This window comes from Lutjanus erythropterus, chromosome 7, assembly GCF_056507025.1.
Source record: "Lutjanus erythropterus isolate fLutEry1 chromosome 7, fLutEry1.hap2, whole genome shotgun sequence".
NCBI classification, from domain to species: domain Eukaryota; kingdom Metazoa; phylum Chordata; class Actinopteri; order Lutjaniformes; family Lutjanidae; genus Lutjanus; species Lutjanus erythropterus.
In genome coordinates, this window is record NC_139323.1 from 36,111,482 (window position 1) to 36,133,276 (window position 21,795).

At 40.2% G+C, this 21,795-nt stretch overlaps 2 protein-coding genes across 2 annotated transcripts; both read left to right on the forward strand.

The window, feature by feature from the left end:
- Positions 1-1,413: 1,413 nt before the first annotated feature.
- On the forward strand, positions 1,414-10,585 carry ankmy1 (ankyrin repeat and MYND domain containing 1). Its single transcript, XM_084723534.1, has 19 exons — positions 1,414-2,045; positions 3,155-3,301; positions 3,375-3,569; positions 3,739-3,783; positions 3,866-4,104; positions 4,216-4,432; positions 4,932-5,093; positions 5,393-5,848; positions 5,960-6,144; positions 6,247-6,418; positions 6,895-7,035; positions 7,159-7,254; positions 7,503-7,610; positions 7,691-7,813; positions 8,675-8,776; positions 9,082-9,247; positions 9,397-9,502; positions 9,940-10,094; positions 10,361-10,585. Exons 1-19 carry the CDS (start codon positions 1,824-1,826, stop codon positions 10,561-10,563), a joined length of 3,240 nt encoding a protein of 1,079 aa, XP_084579660.1. The 5' UTR covers positions 1,414-1,823; the 3' UTR covers positions 10,564-10,585.
- Positions 10,586-13,284: 2,699 nt separating this feature from the next.
- Positions 13,285-19,660, forward strand: LOC146324335 (E3 ubiquitin-protein ligase RNF14-like). Its single transcript, XM_084722309.1, has 7 exons — positions 13,285-13,440; positions 15,046-15,176; positions 15,322-16,074; positions 16,805-16,883; positions 17,046-17,249; positions 17,762-17,934; positions 19,069-19,660. Exons 1-7 carry the CDS (start codon positions 13,287-13,289, stop codon positions 19,204-19,206), a joined length of 1,632 nt encoding a protein of 543 aa, XP_084578435.1. The 5' UTR covers positions 13,285-13,286; the 3' UTR covers positions 19,207-19,660.
- The last annotated feature ends 2,135 nt before the right edge of the window (positions 19,661-21,795 follow it).

Genomic DNA, 21,795 nt, shown 5'->3' on the forward strand with positions numbered 1-21,795 from the left:
AAACCTCATAATATCTTTTTCATTCACCTATTGTTTGTTCAACATGTATGTGTGTTTATCGGACACTGTCTGCTCTTGTGGACTTAAAGAGGTAAAAGTTTTTTTTTGTCATAAAATATTAAATTACAGCTGTTTTGATCGACTTGGGTCATTAAATGCTTTGACCATCATTCATATTACTTACTCTATGCAAATGTAAAACAACAGCATGCCTTACTTATTTGTATGTATGTATGTTGCAGGCTAACTGTCAAGCTTTGTTAAGCTGTGTATCAAAGAATGTCCAACTGGTGGACACAGAATGACAATAGATATTTCCATAGCTGTGAGAAGTCAGATGTGGTCGATCTTTGGGCTACATTTGGACCAAATCGGACAAAATGCAGTTAGATTCAATGTTTACAGCCTCATTAATTCATGTTGACAGTTTCAGGGACACTTGAACAAATAATAATGCTATACTGATAAATGTGATGTCAACTGGTGTCATCCTCCGTCTCCGCCTCATCCAACCTCCACAACAGACTGTAGGTGGAAACAGTGTCAGTTACAGATGAAAGTGTCAGGTGACATATACATTCACACACACACACACACACTTAAAGGGTGGTCCTGCTCCACTGACCCTTTACAGAGGAGCACTTACACTTAACAAGGATATCACTGCTCTCTAACAATGACCTACTTTCATTTTGTTTTCCAGCACTATTTATATTTAACTATCCCACTCTGTTTGTCAGTCCGTAACAGGACGCTTCCTTGTGTCTGTCAGGGATCTCCAAACACACACACACAAAAAACTTTTTCAGAGCAGCAATATTCATATGAAACACCAATGATATTAAATGTAGTGCAGCAGAGCCTTTCCAGTGAGCCAACATGCACAACAGCAGCACCATGACTCTGTCTGACCTGAAAGGTTTAGACTTTAATCAGCATCATTGGTAATACCTGTGTTTACTACTTTATGTCTGCTGTGAAAAAGGTCTCTTGACTACCTTAAATAAGTAAAATGAGTAGAATTTAAAAATTAACATAACCTAACATGGGTGATTTGTAGGGCGTTGGATATATTTTACCCAAACTGACAAATTAAAGGGGATTAAAAACCTTCAATTTGTCTCATTCTAATGAATCAGTTATGTTAATTCTTACTTCTTGAAGCTATGGGATATTTGATGAACGATTAACCATAAGTGCATTGTGAAATGTGTACAGTGTCGGGGATAAAACTATTTTCATTTGTGGTGTATTGTGCCAAGATTCTGGCTCTTTACTTGGTTGACAATAGGAACTTTATACTCTAGTAATTGAGCTAAAAGAAAATATGGAAGCCCATTTTCACCAGTGAAAGAAAAAAAAATCCCCATGGTATGTCATTATTCTGAGATTAAAAGTCAATGAGTTAAAAAATTGTAATTATGAGAATATAATCAAAATGATAAAATAAAACATAAAAGATATGAGACAAAAAGAAATAAAAGATCATAGACCAAGATCATATTTATAACTGAGCGCTGGGATATATTTACTTTCATTGGCGGTAACAAATAATTTTATTCTGAGAGTAAAATTCAAACGTTTTTAACATTTCTTGTTTTCCTTTTGCGCATGCGTGAGAAGAACCCCACCCACACAGGATTCCACCGTCGTCATGACAACCGACGTTTACAGCAAAGTCAAAACTCAAATCTGACTTTTGACAGCACAAGTTTTATCCACCAAATGTCTTACTTAGTTCCTCCTGTAACGTAAACTCTAAAGTAACTGTACTCATATGGACCGAGGTGAGTCGTTTTCAGAGAGGATACGCTCCGGTTAAAATGCTTTCGACTACCTGCAAAGGTGTTGCTGTAGCCCCGGGACGAGGAGGTGCAGAGCCGGGGGCAGGAAGACGGAGCACCGGTCACAGAGGAGCTCAAAGCAGGGAAGAGAAACGACAAGGGCTCGGTGTTCAGGAGTGGCCCGACGGTTCCAGATATGAGGGAAACTTTGTGAACGGATTAAAACACGGCAAAGGAAAATGCACCTGGAGAAATGGAGAGGTAACGTAAAGAGCCTTTGTTTTGTTTGTTTCCATTTGTTGCAGTAATTGCTTTGTGTAATTTCCAGCTAAATAATCCAAGAGGGTCAATTTATCAGAAACATTCCTATTCAAAATCACCAAATCTGTTCTGCATTGCAGTTTGTCATCTTAAAATATAAAAAAACTACACTGTTCACTCAGCTATGTAAACCATCAGAAAACAGTGAAAAATGCCCAACACAAAAACCTCACAACTGAAAACTGGAACTAGGGGATATATCTTTTTTGCCTGAAATATAACTTAATTATCAAAATACAAACTCCAGTTCCAAAAAAGTTGTATAGGACTTTGTGTAAAGCATAAATAATAACAGAATGCAATGATTTGCAAATCTTTCTACCTTTCATTCAGTTGAATACCATATAAAGACAATATATTAATGTTCAAACTATTAAACTTAATTGTTTTTTTGTAAATATACATGCACTCATTCTGAATTACATACCTGCAACTCCTTTCAAAAAAGTTCGGATGGTGAAACAAAAGACTGGAAAAGTTGTAAAATACTCAAAAAACTCCTGTTTTGGACTCATCTGAGATGGACTGACACAAAGTGACTGAGCTCTTACCTGATGAGTCCACATGTGGGATTGTTTTCAGAAATCATGGACGTTGTGACCTCTGGGCTAAAGAAGAAAAGGACTATCCAGATTGTTACTAGCACTTCAAACTTCAAAAGCCAGCATCTGTGCCCGTAGTATGAGTCATTACTGTCATTAGGGCGCCATTAATGCTAAAAGGTACATACAGGAAGTGGAGCAACATATGCAGCCATCCAGACGTCTTTTTCATCACTGCTTATTTCAGCAAGACAATGTCAAGATGAATTCTGTTTTACTCATGTTTTACACAATGTCCCAACTTTTTTGGAACTGGGGTTGCACAATTGTCTCAAATTTGTACGTAAGTATGGTACCTGAATAAATGTACTTAGTTATGGAATGCTGTGTGTGAATGGCGGGGGGGTCTTACATAAAACATGGTATTTTTATTGTATCATGTCAGTTTTTCCTCAAGTTAAGTGAAACAAGTCACTAATTGGTTTCCCTGTCTGCTGTTCTGTGTAGTACTATGAGGGCTCTTTCTACAAAGACTACAGACATGGGGAAGGACTGTACTGCTGGCCCACCGGCCACAAGTTCACTGGCAAGTTCTACCTCAATAGAAAGGAAGGATACGGACAACAGCTGTTCCCTGATGGAGCCACCTTTCAGGTAAACTGGATGGCAGGATGGATGACAGGCATTTGGATATATTATGGCAATGACCCTCTTCCCCTCCTCTCAGGGTTTGTACCATGCTGATCAGAGGTTTGGTCCAGGTGTGATTAGTTATCCAGATGGGCGTGAGGATGTGGGTCTGTGGCTCAGGGAGCGCCTGCTAAAGCTGTGTGCCCCTGTAGAGGAGGGCTTTAGCCTGAAGAACTTTCCTGAATATGCTGCCTACATGGACCCAGCTGCCGATACAGATTCTCTGACTCAGGTACATGCTGACCACTCACCTCATCCACAGGTGGAGCGGCATGCCAGGTTAAAACATCTTCATTTTCACTTTTATATTTGTTCTAAAATGATCATGTCTTATTGTTTTCCTCTCAAGCAAATGGTTCAGTAGAAGTTCAGTTGACCACTTCTCCTCTTCTCCTAACCAGCCTTTCACTAGAGGTCTGCAGACAGGAGCCAGGACAGACTCTAAGGTGAAATATTGCTAAAATGAACAACTACATGAGCTTTTCGACTTGAACTCAAACAGATCAACTAATACCTCGTCCTTCTCAGGTGGATACAGACAGAGATCTGCTGTCAGATGAGAATTTTATCCTTCCCCCTGGCATTGAGAGTTACTCAACAGATGGCGACCACTTGCCGCTGCCCCCTGGCCGAAGAAGAGAGTTGGATCAACACTTTTATGGCGAGCTGTGGGAGCCAGACGATTATCCACACCAAGGCTATGAGCGAGACCCACTCTCCGCCCTGCCCTTACAGGCCTACATGCAGGCTCACATACACAAACACAGGTCAGACACACATCAAGTATTAGAGGCAAAACATACTAGTAATAGACAACAAGCAAACACTTAACAAAGTACATGTGCTAATTTGTATGTATTTGTTTGTGCATCTGTTAGATTACAGGCAGAAAATGTGGGCTGGGACGTGGCAGCTGTTCTCTCTCTGAACAGGGAAAGTTTTGGTCCTAAAGGGCCTTTGGAAGTCAGTTCAGAGTCACTGATCCAGCACGCCTCCCGAGGAGAACTGCAAGCTGTGTTACAGATCCTCCAGAGCAGCTTGGTCCACCCCGATGTAGCAGATTCACAGGGACACACTGCGCTGATCGCTGCCACAGTTGGTATCCAATCCAAATTGAAAAACCTGCACTGTGGTCAGATATTCATACTCCCGTTTTTCATTGTCTTCTCATGGTTTTGTCCCAGGGTCACAATTCTCTCATTTTTCTCCCAATTTATTACAAAGTTTCATCCCTTTTTTATCCCTTTTGTTTCTATAAACATCTATATGACTCTAAAAATGTACTACTTTTATTCTTTCCTGAGAATTTAAAGTAAAATTAAAAGTATTTAACAGAAAAATAGAGTGTACTTAATATTTTTGATATTTTCAAAACAAATTCATTCATGCAGGAAACAACATCTCTGAGAATCAGATTTCTGAGTTTTGTTTTCGCTTTGGTTTAGAAATCCTCCTTATTTTTTAATTCTTAAGGTTGGCAATTAACATTAATTACAACAAAATAATTAAAGAAGAGATGAAAGTTTCAAAGGTTTATTTTTTGGTGTTAGTTTCATGTTTATCTTGTTATTGTTTTGTGTCTTGTGCCTGTCAGGTAAACTGCCATAATAATGTGATCAAGCTGTTTTTGGATATGGGTGCTGATATTGACAAGCTGAATTGTGAAGGCATGTCTGCACTGGATGTGTGTCATGTCCTCTACTATCCTTTTCGATCTCTGCACACCACTTTCATTGAACTGCTCGCCAAAACTCAAGTAAGTTTCAACCTAATGTAGATTATATGTGTTTTTCCTCATTACTTCTGTATTCAGGGTTCCTACAGTATGGACAAGTAAGGACTTGGATTTTAGTCATTTCCAGGTCTGAATAAGAATGGGAAATAGTTGGAATTTAAAAACATTTACATAGTAAGTACCTATTTGTACTTAGATGTCAAATACGTTCTGGAGAAGTGGAATTTTGAAACTGAAAACGTGTAGGAACCCTGTATGTTTCTATAAAACTGTGTTTTGTACAGACGATTGAAATGAAACAACTTCCAATGTGTCATCAGGTTTTGAGGACCCCATCTACATGTTGGAATACTCCTCAGATCAGCCAAGTGAACTTCACTACAGACACACCCAGGTTATCAACTGAACACCTACTGGAGGAGGACAGGACAGAGACAGAGGGAGGAGGAGGAGGCAGAGGCTGCAAGGAGACAGAGAGAGAAGAAGGGAGCAGGAGGGAGGATGAGAAAGAGAGCGAAGGAGAGGAAAGAGAGATAGAGAGCAGATGTGATCAAAACTGGGAAAATGGAGAAAGTGAGGAAAACGAAGAGAGGGAAATGAAAGAGAAGGATGATGAGCTTGGTGAGAGGAGAGAGACAGAGACAGAGTCAAGAAAATACAATATGGAGGAGGTTGAGGAAGATGTGAAGAAGAAGGTGGAAGAGGAAGAGGAAGATATAAAGGAGCCAGCGGAGAGAGGACGTGAAGACTTGCCTGATGTAGAGCGCTCCATGCAGGTGTTGGATGATCACATCGCAGATATAAAGCACAGAGATCCCGTCCTATTATTGGTTTGATAAGTTGTTTCTCGTCTGAGCTCATTGTTGTCCTCTCATCTCTGTCTGCAGCAGGACAAAGACAAAGAACTGAGCCCGCAACCGACCTTTGACTCTGCCTGCTCCGTCAGCAGCTGTAACATCCAGGTCACGGAGGAGGTGATGCAGCGCTCAGCAGAAGCGCTGAGTTGCACAGGGATTCCTCAGCGCTCTGACGCACGGGAGACTGCGCGCAAAATGGCGGCCATGAAAATCAAGTCAGTGCTGTCCTCCCTTTTCCTGTGCTGATTGTCCTGTCCTGATGACACTGGTTTTGCTTGTGTATCTCTGTGTGAATTTGACATGTCCTATCTGACCAGACAGCACGTTCGTTTGAACACCCTGAAGCTGTTATTGAAGCAGGGAGCTGACCCCAACCTATCCAGGGTCCCCATGCCTGTCCTCTTTTTAGCCATCATGGCAGCTGACACCGAGGCCGTCAGGAGACTTCTGCTGTGTGGCGCTCGCACTGATATTGCCCTTCCACCTGAGGCAGGAATTTTTTTTTTACTAATAGAAAGACTTTTTTTTGGTTGAAAACATCATCAGAGTGCAGTTCATTGAAATTCCATTTTTGTGATCAGCTTTTATTAAAGGGAAAATTTGTCACGCTCTCGCATGATTGTGTCTAAATTCACAGGAAATAGATATAGGCTAGAGTGGTGATACACGGCAGCGTGGGTGTGGGTATCAGAAACGCAGCTCCATGAGCAGAGACTTCACTTCATCTACCATCAACAATGACTGGACATCCGCAAGAACAGTGCCAGATTTTCCCTTTAAGATTTAAACATTTCTATTTGGGGACACACATTTGTTGAGCCACAGAGAGAACAAATGACTAATGTCTCAAAACTCAAACAAACAAAAATGGAAGCACCTCTATTACAGCAGTCCCCCCCCATAACTCCTCTTCCATCATTTCCATAAACTATAAAATTCCCCTTAAAATCTCATCCCTTGTACAGAGGAAAGGCCTGTATCCCCTGCATGTAGCCGCAGCACTGCCAGGTCCAGCCGGCCCCAGAATCACAGAGTTGCTGCTCCAGGCCATCACTGACACAGACGCACAGGCATGCGACCATAACGAGATCTATGAACCGGATAAGGTGTTTCTGGTTTTTTCCTTTGACTTTTTTTTTTAAGTCTTTCATAGTAATTGTTGAGATCATAGTTAAACTGGTAGGAAAGGAGTTAAAATTTTCAGATTTTTTTTGTCGATTTTCACAAAGGGCGATGAACCACTGAGCACCAATAAGAACCCACATCTCAAAGAGGGAGGCCGGACGGCCCTGCACATAGCCTGCCAGAGAGACAGTGACTACCAGGTTTGTACATACTGTGTATGCACACACTCAACTGTTCAAATCTATAGCATCTTGCTATACATATTAGACACAAACAAATAACTTACAGAGTCAAAGGAATTTTGTATTTATTATATTATGTTTACTGTACCTACCTAATTTTAATGAATCCTATAAAGTCTATGGTAATAATGTGGGTGCCATAAAATGCATAACATTTTCTTGCCTTATCGGTGTTGTTCATGTAAATGACTGTATGTTTGCTGCAGAATGCCAGTAAGGTGGTAGCCCTCCTGCTCTCTCACAGAGCCAGCACAGACCTCCTCTGGAGTGGACACTCACCTCTCTCCCTGGCTATAGCATCTGGGAATGACCTGGTAAGCTCCCACACACAAAGACACACACACACGACTCACATGTGCAGAAAACCTCACTTTGTCCTTCTGTCCCTGCCCAGGCAGTGGAGGAGCTGTTGAAGGGAGGTGCGGATCCCAACATCCCCCTCGGCCGCAGCGTGGGCAGCGCCCTCTGTGCCCTCGCCAACATCAAGTACCACTTAGGTGGCAACAGAGCAAAGCTGGTACACACACAAGCGCACATGCACAGTCAAATAGCCATGTATGAAGATATTTGACAGAAAAAAGTAAAATGTAAAGAGACATTTACATTTTCTGTGTTTGACATGTAAAGTTTGGAATTTAAAAAGTAAAATAATGGACTTTTTTTCTCATTACTTTATTAGTTTTTACAATTGGCAAAGAAACATTATGTACAAAACTACAAAAAAGCAATGCACATTTCTAATCCTATATTAGAAGCTCATTTTTTAAATACACACAATTATGCATTTTATATGTTTTTTTATATGTTTCAGCCGGAGTTAAAACTTAATTTAAAAAAGTCAGTTTTTAAGTGTGCTTAACAAAAGACAAAGCCAATGAATTGGCTAATTAGCCATTATTTCATCTAAAGAAATGATTTATTTATACGTCTTTCATATATATAAATGATCAAAGTGCCAGTTTTAAGTTATGATCCACAAGTTGCCAAATGAATTGACCTGCCATTTCATTTCACTTAACCCTTTTTTAGACATTAAGCATAAAAAAAAGTAAACAAGCTACCGCAAGCTTGCAGCACAAGTAAACAATTTGTTTATTAGCTGAATGTTGATACAGTCAGGCTCTACAGGACTACATAATTTAAAATGCTTGTTTTGACCACTATAGGTCTTTGTCAGGGCTCTGAACTGTTCAAAACCTCTGATGAAGGCATATAGTTATGGACTTTGCATGTCTGGATTGCCTTCCTGTTTATCCTGAGTCACATTTAATTTTTCAAGTTTTAAGTTTTTTGTACGTGGGTCTTTGAAAAAAAAAAACAGTCATTATGTTGTGTCATTTAAGTGTAAGGTTGAATCTTGTGTGTGCTTTTGACGTAGCTGGACATGTTAGCTAAGGCTGGTGCCGACATCTTGATGCCAGTTATGGTTGGTGATGTTGTGGGAACCGCAGTCGACTATGCATACCACTCCTTCAACCAGGTAACACACCAACTGTAAAAACACATGCAATAAATAAATAAATCATATTATTGTAAATATTATAAGGATTAGTTTTGTTGAGGAAGTGTCAGAGAATTGCTGATACCACTTTATTTATTTTGCACATATATTTTTGCACACTCAATTGAATTAGTCCTCTTTGATACATCTTTAACAAAACGTTGCACTCTTGCACTCATACCCAGTCAGAGAAAAAAACTTTGAGTAGGCGTTTGTTCTGATTATTTATTTATTTGCTGTATAATTTAATCTGAACAGTCTGTGTGTTATATCTTGCTATCTAGGACTTGCGTATTGCCAACACTCCCTTCCACACTCTAAACATGCGGGAGAGGGAAACACTCAAAGCACGGTGGCAGCTGCTGAGCATGATGGGAGATCTGCTGAGAGAGACTGCTGGCCAGAGGGAGCGAGAGAATTTAGAGAGAGAACACCACCTCATTTTGAATGGTCAGGACAACGTATTTGTGTTTTTTGAAGGCAAAAAATGTTTTTTTTTTTGATTATGGCTTTAATTCATTGTGTGTGTGTGTGTGTGTGTGTGTGTGTGTGTGTGTGTGTGTGTGTGTGTGTGTGTGTGTACTGTATTCATGTAACAGGTACCAGTAGTGCAGAGAGGTTTGTGCACACAGGGGCAGGTGCCATTTCCTCAAACGTGCCCCTCCCCAGCTGTGACAGTTTACCACCCACCACAGAAAAACACGGGTACATACACACACACATTCCTGTCATTGTGTGAGAGCTGGTGAAGCTCCCAAAGGTCACTGTATGTTAATAGGAAACTAATGATGGATAGAATTTTTCAAAATAAAAGCCCCAAACGGCAACTTGTTTTTTTAAAATAAACATCTCATGTAGTACCTGTATCTTAACTTATCTAAGGAAGCTCAGGATGAGGATGCACACACATACAGACACACATACCGACACAGTCACATATTGCAGTAGCTGGTCAGAGCTGCAGCTGGGAGATGCAGCAGCTAACAGCTTCCACCGCTCACGTATATCATCACAAAAATGCATACCATTTAGTTCGACTGTGTCCAACTCAGAATCAAGTTTTAGTCCAAGAGTTGAGAGACAAAACTGAAAATATCTTGTCTTTCTGTTTCTGACTCTATGTGTCTGAATCTTTTCTCAAGGGAACCAGTGTTTAAGTTCTGCTATCACTGCTGTCGCTCCACGTCTGTGAAGCTGACCGTGTGCACCCGCTGCCACAAGGTCTTCTACTGCTCCAGGACCTGCAAACTGAAAGCCTGGGATGAAAGACACAAGGGCGAGTGTATTCGGGTGACAGGTGGGAATGAGGACCTTTCTGTTCAACAGTTACAACCCAGCAAACCCAAACAATCACAACACTCAAACCCTACCCTAAGAGCACCAAAGCTAACACGAGCTTTAAATAAAATGATGTGAAACCTTGTTGTAGTGTTTTGAATCTGTAGGATTAAGATATGCTTTGCACAAAAATGAATGACGTGCAGTATTTTGGAAATACTAATTTATCTTTTGGATGAACAGAACATGTAAATACTGTGTGTATTTTTGTCTCTCTCAATCCAGCATCTGCTGATGGTATCCAGAAGAGTGTTGTGTTTAAATCCAAAAGAGGCCCCAGGCCCATGACTGCTGTGTTGACATCCAAAACATTTCCCAGGCCATTGAGCGTCAAGTTGAAATCCCAACAAGTCCCCGAGCCCTTGAGCATGGCAGAGAAAGTCTTGGAAAGCCAAGTCAACCTGAAGGAAAACTACAGCTGCAATTGATGGACACCTTTTCACATTTTGCACAGTTAATAACAGCTGAAATAACTTTATCTACCTAATATTATAATGCTTTTACATGACTTCTTTGTCTGATTCTTAGTCTTAACTTTATATATTTGGCTGAATGGTGATGGTATTTTGTGCCATAATAATTTCTCTTTGGCTTACTTACACCTGTAGGTTTGCCATCTGTTTTAATATTGTAATAATGTTGTTATAATGTCTGTTTCAGGCTGTGCTGTTGCCACAAATATTTGAACGGCTGTTTTTATATATTTACATACAAATGCATCCATTAATGAAACATAACAGTTAACTAAAACTAAAGATGATGTTAAAAACATTTTAATTTACTGAAATAAAAATAAAAACTTATATATATAAAAAAATCAACTAACTGAACTGGTCACCATTAACTTCCATTGTTTGGGAGATTGTGCAGCATTGTTTTCCTGTGAAACTCCAGCAGTGTTATGTGGACTAAAAAACTAAACCTGATCTTCAATTGATATGAGGGTGAGTAATTATGACTGAATTTTCATTTTTGGGTGAACTATCCATTTAAGTGGCAAACGCACAAATTACTATTTTTGTGTGTATTTATCACCCAGATCTCCACAAGAACAACATAATGCAGTATATTAGTTATTTGTGGGACGAGAATTGTGTTTTACATGACGGCCCTAAATGCCCCATGACTAAGGTAGGCCTGCTCTGCACAATAAAAGCAGCAGGACTGTAGATGTTGCTCGTGTATCGTGAGCTTTACATCATACACGAGTCAACAGAGGGACGGGCAAACAGAGACCTGGAACAGGCTGGACCGGCAGACAGACTCTCACTGAACTGCGAGGATTTAACAACGTTTTTTAATGTTACATTAGAGGATTAATTGTTAAAAGCCGCCGATTAAAACAAGTACAATACCAACTAAGTTCAACTCTAGCAGGAAACTAACAAAGTAATTCAACATTTTATTGCAGGAAGTAGCAAGTTGACAAACATCGCGAGGAGGAGGTGAAGTTCGTTAAGGTGTTTGGAGGTCGAGTACGGTGGCCGACAAGTGCAAACGCGCTGCATATACAGACAGGCGTTGCAAATACAGAAACGCGCTGCATATAAGAAAACAGATGCAAAAGGAAAACGCTGCAAATACAGAAACGCGCTGCATAAACAGAAACGTGCTGCAAATACAGAAACGCGCTGCATATAGGAAAACAGATGCAAAACGAAATCGCTGCAAATACAGAAACGCGCTGCATATAAGAAAACAGATGCAAAAGGAAAACGCTGCAAATACAGAAACGCGCTGCATAAACAGAAACGTGCTGCAAATACAGAAACGCGCTGCATATAGGAAAACAGATGCAAAACGAAAACGCTGCAAATACAGAAACGCGCTGCAAATGAGAAAACAAATGCAAAAAGAAAACGCCGCATATACAGAAACGTGCTGCAAATGAGAAAACAAATGCAAAACGAAAACGCCGCATATACAGTCACACAACGGAAGTGCTCCAGGCCTCTAGGGGTAGTGCTGAGCTTTCCCCCGAGAGACAGACAACGGACGAATCAACCTGCGGAGGAGAGGAATAGGCCTACGTGAAAATATTATGGCACATATTGCTAGATAAAATCCTTACTGTCTGTTATGTATTATGCACTCCCTGTACTTTACTGTTGTTTTATGTATGAGTGTTGTCATGTTGCTTATATAATGTCATGTTTCTTTGTATGTCTTCAACATGACAATAAAGTTTGTTTAAAAAAATAATAAAATTAAATAAAATAAAAATCCCGAAAGGGGAAACGTAATTATGAAGAATAAACATCCCGTAACTGTTTTTTAAACTAAAAAAAAAAAGGCCTATGTGAGAAGTAGAAAGTTATTGGTGAGAGGAAAATTGGAGGTGGGAGAGGCTACATGAAAAAGTACGGGTTTTTTTTTTCTTTTTCTTTCTTTCTTTCTTTTTTCCACATGTTTTCCTCATCTTTTACTGTATTATGAAAGTGCAGCTGATTTACATTTTTACATTTTTGTTTGTTTGTCGGATTTACATTTTCTGATTTTTTGCCTCTCCCGCCTCCAATTTTCCTCTCACCAATAACTTTCTACTTCTCACGTAGGCCTATTCCTCTCCTCCGCAGGTTGATTCGTCCGTTGTCTGTCTCTCGGGGGAAAGCTCAGCACTGCCCCTAGAGGCCTGGAGCACTTCCGTTGTGTGACTGTATATGCGGCGTTTTCGTTTTGCATTTGTTTTCTCATTTGCAGCGCGTTTCTGTATATGCGGCGTTTTCTTTTTGCATTTGTTTTCTCATTTGCAGCGCTTTTCTGTATTTGCAGCATTTTCGTTTTGCATCTGTTTTCTTATATGCAGCGCGTTTCTGTATTTGCAGCGATTTCGTTTTGCATCTGTTTTCCTATATGCAGCGCGTTTCTGTATTTGCAGCACGTTTCTGTTTATGCAGCGCGTTTCTGTATTTGCAGCACATTTCTGTTTATGCAGCGCGTTTCTGTATTTGCAGCGATTTCGTTTTGCATCTGTTTTCCTATATGCAGCGCGTTTCTGTATTTGCAGCACGTTTCTGTTTATGCAGCGCGTTTCTGTATTTGCAGCGTTTTCCTTTTGCATCTGTTTTCTTATATGCAGCGCGTTTCTGTATTTGCAGCACCTGTCTGTATATGCAGCGCGTTTGCACTTGTCGGCCACCGTAGTCGGGGTATGAATTCGGACAATGAGGAGCAGGAAGACGAACTGCTCGCTCTCCAGAGTATCTTCAGTTCGGAAGAGTTTGTCCGGGATGAGTCGAAGTCTGCCGGAGAAATCCGAGTATCTGTCGAGCTGCCCGCGGTCTTTACTGTGGTTCTGAAAGAAGGTAAACAGACTAGACAAACATTATGTTGTCAAGGACACCAAGAGAAGGGTGTGGATTATAACAGCATGTCAAAGAACTGTAACTACACAAGATTTCCCTTTATATAAGTAAAAGTACTAATACCACACTCTAAAATATACTGTGTTATAAGTAAAAGTAGGAAGATGTACTTAAAATATAATGAGTAAAAGCAAAATATTACCTTCGACCTCTATAGTACTACTATTAGATTATGACATGCATGTCAAAATTATTAAAAAATAAATTAAGATGATTAAAAAGAAAGGTAACAAATACTCAGATTTTATATGCTGGAACAATGAAATGTTTTTACATGAAAATTACTTAAACAATTGTCAGAATAGTCGCCAGTTAATTTGCACTTTCACCTATATTTTGCATCAAAAAATTGTGATCGGTAAAGTAACTAGTAGCTAAAGCTGTCAACAAATGTAGTGAAGTAAAAAGTATAATATCAACCTCTGAAATGTAATGGAGTAGAATAATAGAAGAAAATAAACCTCAAATTTGTACTCAAGTACAGCACTTGAGTAAATGTACTTAGTTACATTCCACCACTTAAAATATTAATATATGTCTGTACATAATATAAATTTGCATGGGAAACTAAATGAAACACATTAAGGCCCCAAAGTAATTTTGGAACAATTTATTACATGGCTTTGTTGAATAATCAGTTCCGATTTGTCAATTCACCCTTCCGAAGTCCCGCCCTTTTTTGCTCTGTGCTCCAATAAGAGTTGTGCAAACTTGGTAGCTCTGTGTGACACAAAGGTTCACATCTGAAGTTAGCTAATTGTTTGCAAAACTTGAGCTAAGATGCTAGCAAATGTTAGAAAAATGCTTGTTTAACTATCTAGCCAATGATTGATGCAGATTAGCTAGCTAGTCAGCTAGCATTTTGCTAACAATAACTAATTAAAGATGAATATATGTAGCTTTTACAGGTTTCCCAGCAACACCTTTTAACCATTTTTAAAATGTGTTTGTCAACATAGACGAGCCTAGCAGCATGTCTGAGTAAAGGAAGCTGGAAAGGAGAACGTTGATGTACCAAACTTACCCAGCCGTCATTGGAACACAGAGCAAAAAGGGGCGGGAATTCGGCAACCATGTCAGGGTTATGGTTTCTTGTGGTCTGATTTCTGATTCGAAGGCAGCTGCTATGAAAAACAGATTGTTGTTGCTGATGCACTTTTGAACATTGATTCTGCAGCACCTAGCGGAAAAAAAAAACATTTTGTGTCAAATTATTTTTATCATGTAGCCATGTCATTAGTGAGACAATTTACAGTGTGCTGATCATTATGGATAAAGAAACCCCTACAGGGTGATTCAAGTCTTCACCCTGTCAGATTTTATTTTGCCACAATGATCTGCTCACTGTACATTATTCCTAAGATGAAATAATTTCAGGAAACATTCAAAATCAAGAAATTTCAAAAAGAGGTCACAAAAATAAAATGGCGCAACTGAAGTAATGTGATGAGGATAAGTTCAGGGGTCCACACTAGACTGTGTACATGACAGAGTGTTGAAACCATAAATGTCTCTTTAAGTGTTGTTTTGTCATGTTTTCTTGAGGTGAAACGCTGACCCCGTATGAGATATCATTCCTCCCTCCTCTGCTGTTGACCTTTGAACTCCCTGAGGACTACCCATCTTCCTCCCCTCCCTCCTTCACCCTCACCTGCAGCTGGCTGACACACACGCAGGTAATCAGTAGAGGCGTTGTAGGTCAGTTAAAACGTTATCGCTCACATTTACAACCTGCCAGTGTGACTCACAAAGACACAGAGAGAGATGAATGCAGATTGCACTGGGTCAGTAAAGATTACATCACTTCATTTCCTCCTGCAGCTCTCAGCACTCGCTGCTCAGCTCACTGATCTCTACGAGGCCACCGGAGGCGCTGTGGTGCTCTTCACCTGGATCCAGTTTCTTAAGGAAGATGCCCTCAGGTTCCTGGACATCCACACTCTGCTGGAGCTCCCCTCTGACGAACACATCACCCAAGACTGTAGCCAGGACTCATCACATACTGCACCCTCAGAACCAAATAACAATGAACAAGCCTCAGAGGCTTCAAGGGAGGTTGAACAGACCCTCCAAACCTCAGAGTTGAAGCCTGATAGCAGTAATGATCTGTCTTCAGCAGCTGGGACACCAGAGCCTCTTCTGGTTGCTCGGTCTGATCAAATTGGTCAGGAAGATTCCTTAAATGAAGGGACTGTTTCAGCCTCCAGCTCCTCAGACACACGAGATGAAAGTGAACAGGAAGCTGCGCCTCCGCCAACCCACCAGAGAGAATCTACTCCAAATGAGGACCAGACTCTCTCTGGTCTCTCTCTAACTCCGTCACAAACTCTCATGTCGCAGCTCTTGATCTACAACGCGGAGCAGAAGCAGAAACAGTTTGACACCACCGTGTTTGACTGCGGTGTGTGTTTTGCGGGCTGCCTCGGTTCGGACTGCGAGCAGTTGCCTGAGTGTGACCACATCTTCTGCCGGGTCTGTCTCACCCAGCTCTACAAGCTCCAGATAACAGAGGGGAACATCAAGGGTGTCACCTGTCCCGAGGCAGACTGCACTGCTACGCCCACACCTGCACAGGTACAGTCCTGACCTGTCTGTCTGCTCTCTCTGCCAACTACAGATTCTTTCAGGTCTGTCTTGTGTTTAACGCTTTTATTTAAAGGGAAAATTCTGCACACTTCATGAGGATGTCCAGTCAGTGCTAATGCTAAATGTGTCAATTAAAGCTATAAATTCCTCAGTGCTAAGTTTACCAACAAAGCTGAGTTCTCCTGCTGCAGAGCTGTGCCAGCAGTGCCTACATGTACCAGGATGCATTTCAACCTACTGATGCCCGCACCCATGTTGCTGTGTATCTATATAGATATTTCTTTGTTAGCCATAACATAATGGAGGGGAGGTGCGGTACCTGGACACAGAGAGCAGACTAAGACAGATACTGTGACATGTAACAGTAATTAAGTTTGAAATATGCAAAAAAATAGTTTATATTATGTAGATCGACGATGCACTGACATGTAAGCAGTCTTTTAACGCTGCAGGCGGTTTAGCTGAAGCAAATTTTAGCTACTTTATAGGTAGTTTTGGGCATTTTGAATCTTTTTTGAGTTGATTTGCTTTGTAAATTTTAAAGTAACTAGTTAACTATAGCCATTCAAATAAATGTAGCGGAGTAAAAGATTACAATATTGTCCTGTAGAAGTATAAAGTAGTATAAGCACGGTACTTGAGTTAGTGTACTGAAGTCTTCCCTGACACACTCTTCATCTCTCTGCTGTCTTTCCTGCTCGGTTTCTATGTTTGGTAGGTGAGGAGTCTGGTGGGAGAGGAACTGTTCAGCCGCTATGATCGTCTCCTGCTGCAGAATACTCTGGACTGTATGCCTGGTGTGTTAACTCTACAGTATATTCTTTTAAAGCTGAGGATGTATTTGAAGCCTTTATACATTAGAATGACCAGAATCATTAATAAAGAAGTCATTTAATTTTACGTTCATAGAGAGTCTATGCTCATGTGTCTTTTTTTTTCTTTTTGTCCCCTCCTCTTAGATGTTGTGTACTGTCCTCGACGTTCCTGTGGTTCGGCCGTCATTCGAGAGAAGTCCGGCACTGCAGCCATGTGCTCTGTGTGCAGCTTCGCCTTCTGTGTCATCTGCCAAAAGACCTACCACGGAGCAGACGACTGTCAGGGAATGAAGGACAAGAAAAAACAGACAGTACAGCAAGACCTTTTAGCCCTGCCAGACTCAGAAGGTACATAAACATATATGTGTGTATTTTTGTTTATTCTAACAAAACAGATTATTTTTATTTCATGTTAACAGTGATTTTAAATAGATCATTTCTATGTCTTTGTATTCAGCTTTTCCTCCCAGATTACTCAGAATGGATAAACCCCTGAAACAACTCGATGTAGCAGGAAAAAATGTTGCATGATTTGCAGATTTTCAAGCATGAGCAACCTACAGATACTCATTAGTCATAAATTATTTAGTTATAGAATCAATGAACTATTAAATTAAAAAACAACAGACCATGACCACGTTTCACTTCTTAGCAAAAGAATAAAATATCTTAAAGCAACAGTGGTCATGGAGGAGCTGGTCTTAATTTAAGCTGGTGAAATAATGGTGGTCAATATGTTGATTATACTGTATATTAGAGGCTAATTGTAGTAACCTTTGGTCAGTGTTTAATTACAGCTCCTTTCCTGGATTGAATGTTCAGTGTGTGTGGATGCTGATGTGTCTCCGTGTGTGTTTCAGAGGGGCTGATGGCTCTGTGGGAGGACTATTCCAGTGGCAGTAAGCAGAGGAGGCAGCTCCTGGAGAGCAGATACAGCCGCAGCAGACTGGTGTTCGCTGTACAGGAGGGTCTGAGCGAGAACTGGATAGCCAACAATGCCAAGAACTGTCCTCACTGCTTCCGCAGAATAGAGGTATTTATTTATTGGTGCAGACAAGCTGGGTTGCACCAACAGGGATCAATTTTTAACCCTGATAATCATGGCTTAACTTTTTAGGTTGCAGCAAACGTTTAAACTAGCTTAAAATTAAGAAAGATTAAGTTGAAGCATTCCTTGAAACCTCAATTCTTTTCTCTGCCACTGTGCTGTTGTTAGTTTTTTTAACCTTCTATTATTTGGTCATACTACCACTGTTAATTCAGCCAACAAATTTTTCTCAAGGTAGGAGAAATTAGAGCTGCCCTGAGTGTGCTAACTAGGTTAACAAACTTTTCAGCTAAATAGCAAACAATATAGCATTTTGTTAACTTGTTAAGTGCTACATACAGTGCAGCCGTTTCCCCCCTATTTTATAGTTATTAGTCAACAGTGGCACTCCAGGGCATTTATTTATTTAAATTAGTTTAAACAAGCATCTCCATATCGATTAAAGCGATTTAATTTCCGTTTACATAAATAATAAAATAACTTATTTTAAACATAGTTTTGCTGAACTCCATCAGGCAACCCTGAAAAATATTTGGATGTAACCCTTTTGTAACCACCAACATTTTGATTACGTTTTTAGTAATTTAATCACATATTTTTGGTCATAATTGTAATGGATTACACTTTTTTTTGTAATTTAAATACAGACAGTCATTTTGTGACAGTTACGTGTCTTATGAAGTCACAGTTTCCTTTGACCTTTAACCACCAAAATCGAATCAGTTCATCCGTGAACCCAAGTGGATGTTTGTACTAAATTTAAAGGAGCTCCCTCAAGGCGTTTTTGAGATATCGTGCTATTTAAGATTTAAGATTTTTAAAAAATTGTTAATCACAGAGGTCATGAATATTAAGCTGATGGCTTCAGTGGTATGTGAGATTAGCTTGAGTTGATCACGTGCAAACGATTGCATGATCCCCTCCAAGCTTACGTGTGGCAGAGATAGTTATTGGTGCAACACAGTCAAAGACATAAACATGAGCACCAACAGTCACGCGTTGACAGAAACATTTTCTTTCCAACAAAAAGTGACAGAACGTCGCCTGGTTGTTATTGTTCATGCTGTTTCATACCACTGTGTCTTTCTTACACGTACCTTGTTGTGTTTTGTGTTGTAGAAGGACGGAGGGTGTAACATGATGAGGTGCTCTAGGTGTAGACAGATGTTCTGCTGGGCCTGCCTTGCCAAACTGCCATCAGGTCATGCAGGCAGACACTTTGAAGACAGTGCCTCCTGCTCTACCTACCAATACTAACCGACATAGTCCTTCAGCTACTTCACACCACCAGCTGTGGGAGGGAATGGAGTCGACAGGTTTGACATGTGTGTATGTAAATATTAAGTCTGGTGGGAGGGGCCCTGGATGAGTCACTTCTGGCTTGGTTACAGAGAAGATAAGATCTATTCATTTTTTTGTAAATATCACAGCACCAGGGGAAGCCGGCATAATAAAGCACACCATCATTATATTTTTCTAACGATGCCTTTGTTTTCCCAGTTTTTTGAAGAGTTTGAACCCTGCAACACCAAATTTTTTTCTCACAAAACATGGAGCTGCTGGTCTACTGCTGCCTAGATCGGTTAGTTTGTTTTATTGTGTGGCTTGGTGAATCCGATCTAACCCTTTAAAGCATTGAAGTCACACGATAACACAAAGTAAACATTTGAGGCAGAGGTAGATGGTGTATTGCGAGGTGAAATTCCTGTTCCTGAGAGCATAGATGGATAACAGCTTTGATTCTCTGTCTGAAAATGCTGTCTGATGTCAAGGAAAAGCTGTGAAAATATTCTAAATATAGCGTACACTTAAACTGATTTTTTTTTTTTTTTTTGCTGTTGACTCTGGCCACAGCAGTACATTCCTTAGCTTCTGTGCCTGTGCTTTTTTCACACCAAACCGGTGGCCGACAGCCATCTACTGTAGTTAATACTCTGAATATGGAGTGCCTCATACTATCAAATAAATAATCGGTAGAACTATCCCTTTAATATCACTGCTTTCTACAGTCATTCACAAAAATCACACCATGTGTTATACTGTGTCATGGCCACTAGAGGGCGTTAAATAACAAGAATGTCAGCTTGGGCACAATCTCGCAAAAAAGCATTAGTGAAGACTGTTATGTGGCATGTATATTTGCAGCTGTGGATGCAAAGATCAGTAATCTATGAAAGAAAATCACCCACTGTGCCTTTTTTTGAATCAACTTTATACCAAAGCCACACATACTCCCTCCCCACTTATGATTAAGGTACCTGGTGTGGATTGCAAATTATGATTGTTTTCATTTTTGACCAATCTAGCAATTATTTCTTAGATTAATTGATTAATTATTATCTATAAAATAGGCAAATGCTAAAAAGAATTCCCATCATAAGTTCCCAGGACTTGTGGTGACATCTTCAGTTGCCTTGTTTTGTCCAACCAAAAGTCCAAAACATATTTTGTTTACCGTCACAGGAGACTAACAAAACAAGCAAATATTCACATTTGAGAGGCTGAACTCAAAATCTTTTAAGTCGAGTTTTACAAGTGTTGCAGTTTACTTTTCTGTTCCTTGACTAATTGATTAAGCGACTAAGCATTGCAGATCCAGTCACTCCCAAAAGCTTCCTGTGGTCGTTTTCTGTTATCTACCAGAACGGATGAACTGCTCTGCTTGAGTGTTAGCTGTGCAGTACCTTCTTCTATAATGTTGAATGAATGAGCCACATTATACAAAGAATAATCTAAAAATAAACACAAGTCCTAACATATAAAGCAAATGTGTGAAAAATCAGTGCAGTGTAATAAGGCATTTCTTGTTTTTGTGAGTTTCTCAGTCACTGTAGCTTTCTCTTACATGCTTGGATGGAAAGTGGGAGGAAGGTGTTGCAGTTTGCAAGGTCACTACTAGATGCCTCTAATCTTACATGCTGGTCCTTAAAAAGAGATGTATTGTATGATGCCAATGGTTGCTGAAAATATAATTATAAAGGTATAATACTTTTAATAAACTGGGACTGTAACCAAAATGGTTTTGTTGGTTTAATTCTTCTTATTAGATCTGCAGCTTTAATTTCTATTGATTTTATTAGCAAATTATATCAAATGAGTCACTCAGTGCCACTGTAACCTTTGAACACAGAGGACTGATCGGAAAGATTATTAGAGGCAGTCATATCAGTCACAAATACTGCCTTGAAATCTTTTAGCCTCAAAGTCCCAAACTTCAGCCTTTTATCGGTGCACGTTCAGCCCCCATTCCTCAGAAATGTGTGTTTTAATTCCCTGCAAAGGGCACCCTGCAGGTAGTTATTGGGCGTTTTGCATGTATTCTCTGACTTCCTGTTTTTGAGACGTTTCCCTCCCTTCCTCCACTGGTCTGTCCTAACAGTGGAACAGAGACCACTGCTGCATGTCCCCGGGCAGCTCTGAGACATGATCGGAAATCTACAGCTGTCTTTTATATTAAGCCAAAAATACTGGCCCTCTCTGTTGCTGTCTCTTTGTGCAAGTGCCTGCATCTCTTCCAGGAAAAATCCAGTTTCCACACAGGGGTCATCACCTCCTCATGAACGTCTAAACAACTGTTTGCCTTTCTGACCCACAGGCCTCTAGCAGGGACTGGAGGACTGAAGGACTGGGCCTGTGTTAGTGCCTCTTTGGTGGTACATGCGAGGTATAAAACACAAATGCGACTATTTGAAATGTTTTGGTTTCAGGGTCCTGTTGTATTGTTGTATCATGGTTGCAGGCCTAAAGTGATTTTTACGTTCTCTAATTGTAAAATGAGCTGGTGCTGCATGGCTAAACACTGTCTCAGGGACTGTAGGACAGGACCCAGATGTGGAGGACACATGC

What these genes read in the sequence shown, in the direction of transcription:
- ankmy1 (XM_084723534.1), top strand. Translation starts at nt 1,824, where the DNA reads ATGCTTTCGACTACCTGCAAAGGTGTTGCTGTAGCCCCGGGACGAGGA. An exon ending in CTGCGCTGATCGCTGCCACA is followed by an intron (nt 4,433 to 4,931) that starts GTTGGTATCCAA and finishes TGTGCCTGTCAG; the next exon opens with GTAAACTGCCATAATAATGT. An exon ending in ATGTAGAGCGCTCCATGCAG is followed by an intron (nt 5,849 to 5,959) that starts GTGTTGGATGAT and finishes CTCTGTCTGCAG; the next exon opens with CAGGACAAAGACAAAGAACT.
- LOC146324335 (XM_084722309.1), top strand. Translation starts at nt 13,287, where the DNA reads ATGAATTCGGACAATGAGGAGCAGGAAGACGAACTGCTCGCTCTCCAG. An exon ending in GCTGGCTGACACACACGCAG is followed by an intron (nt 15,177 to 15,321) that starts GTAATCAGTAGA and finishes TTCCTCCTGCAG; the next exon opens with CTCTCAGCACTCGCTGCTCA. An exon ending in TACTCTGGACTGTATGCCTG is followed by an intron (nt 16,884 to 17,045) that starts GTGTGTTAACTC and finishes CCCTCCTCTTAG; the next exon opens with ATGTTGTGTACTGTCCTCGA.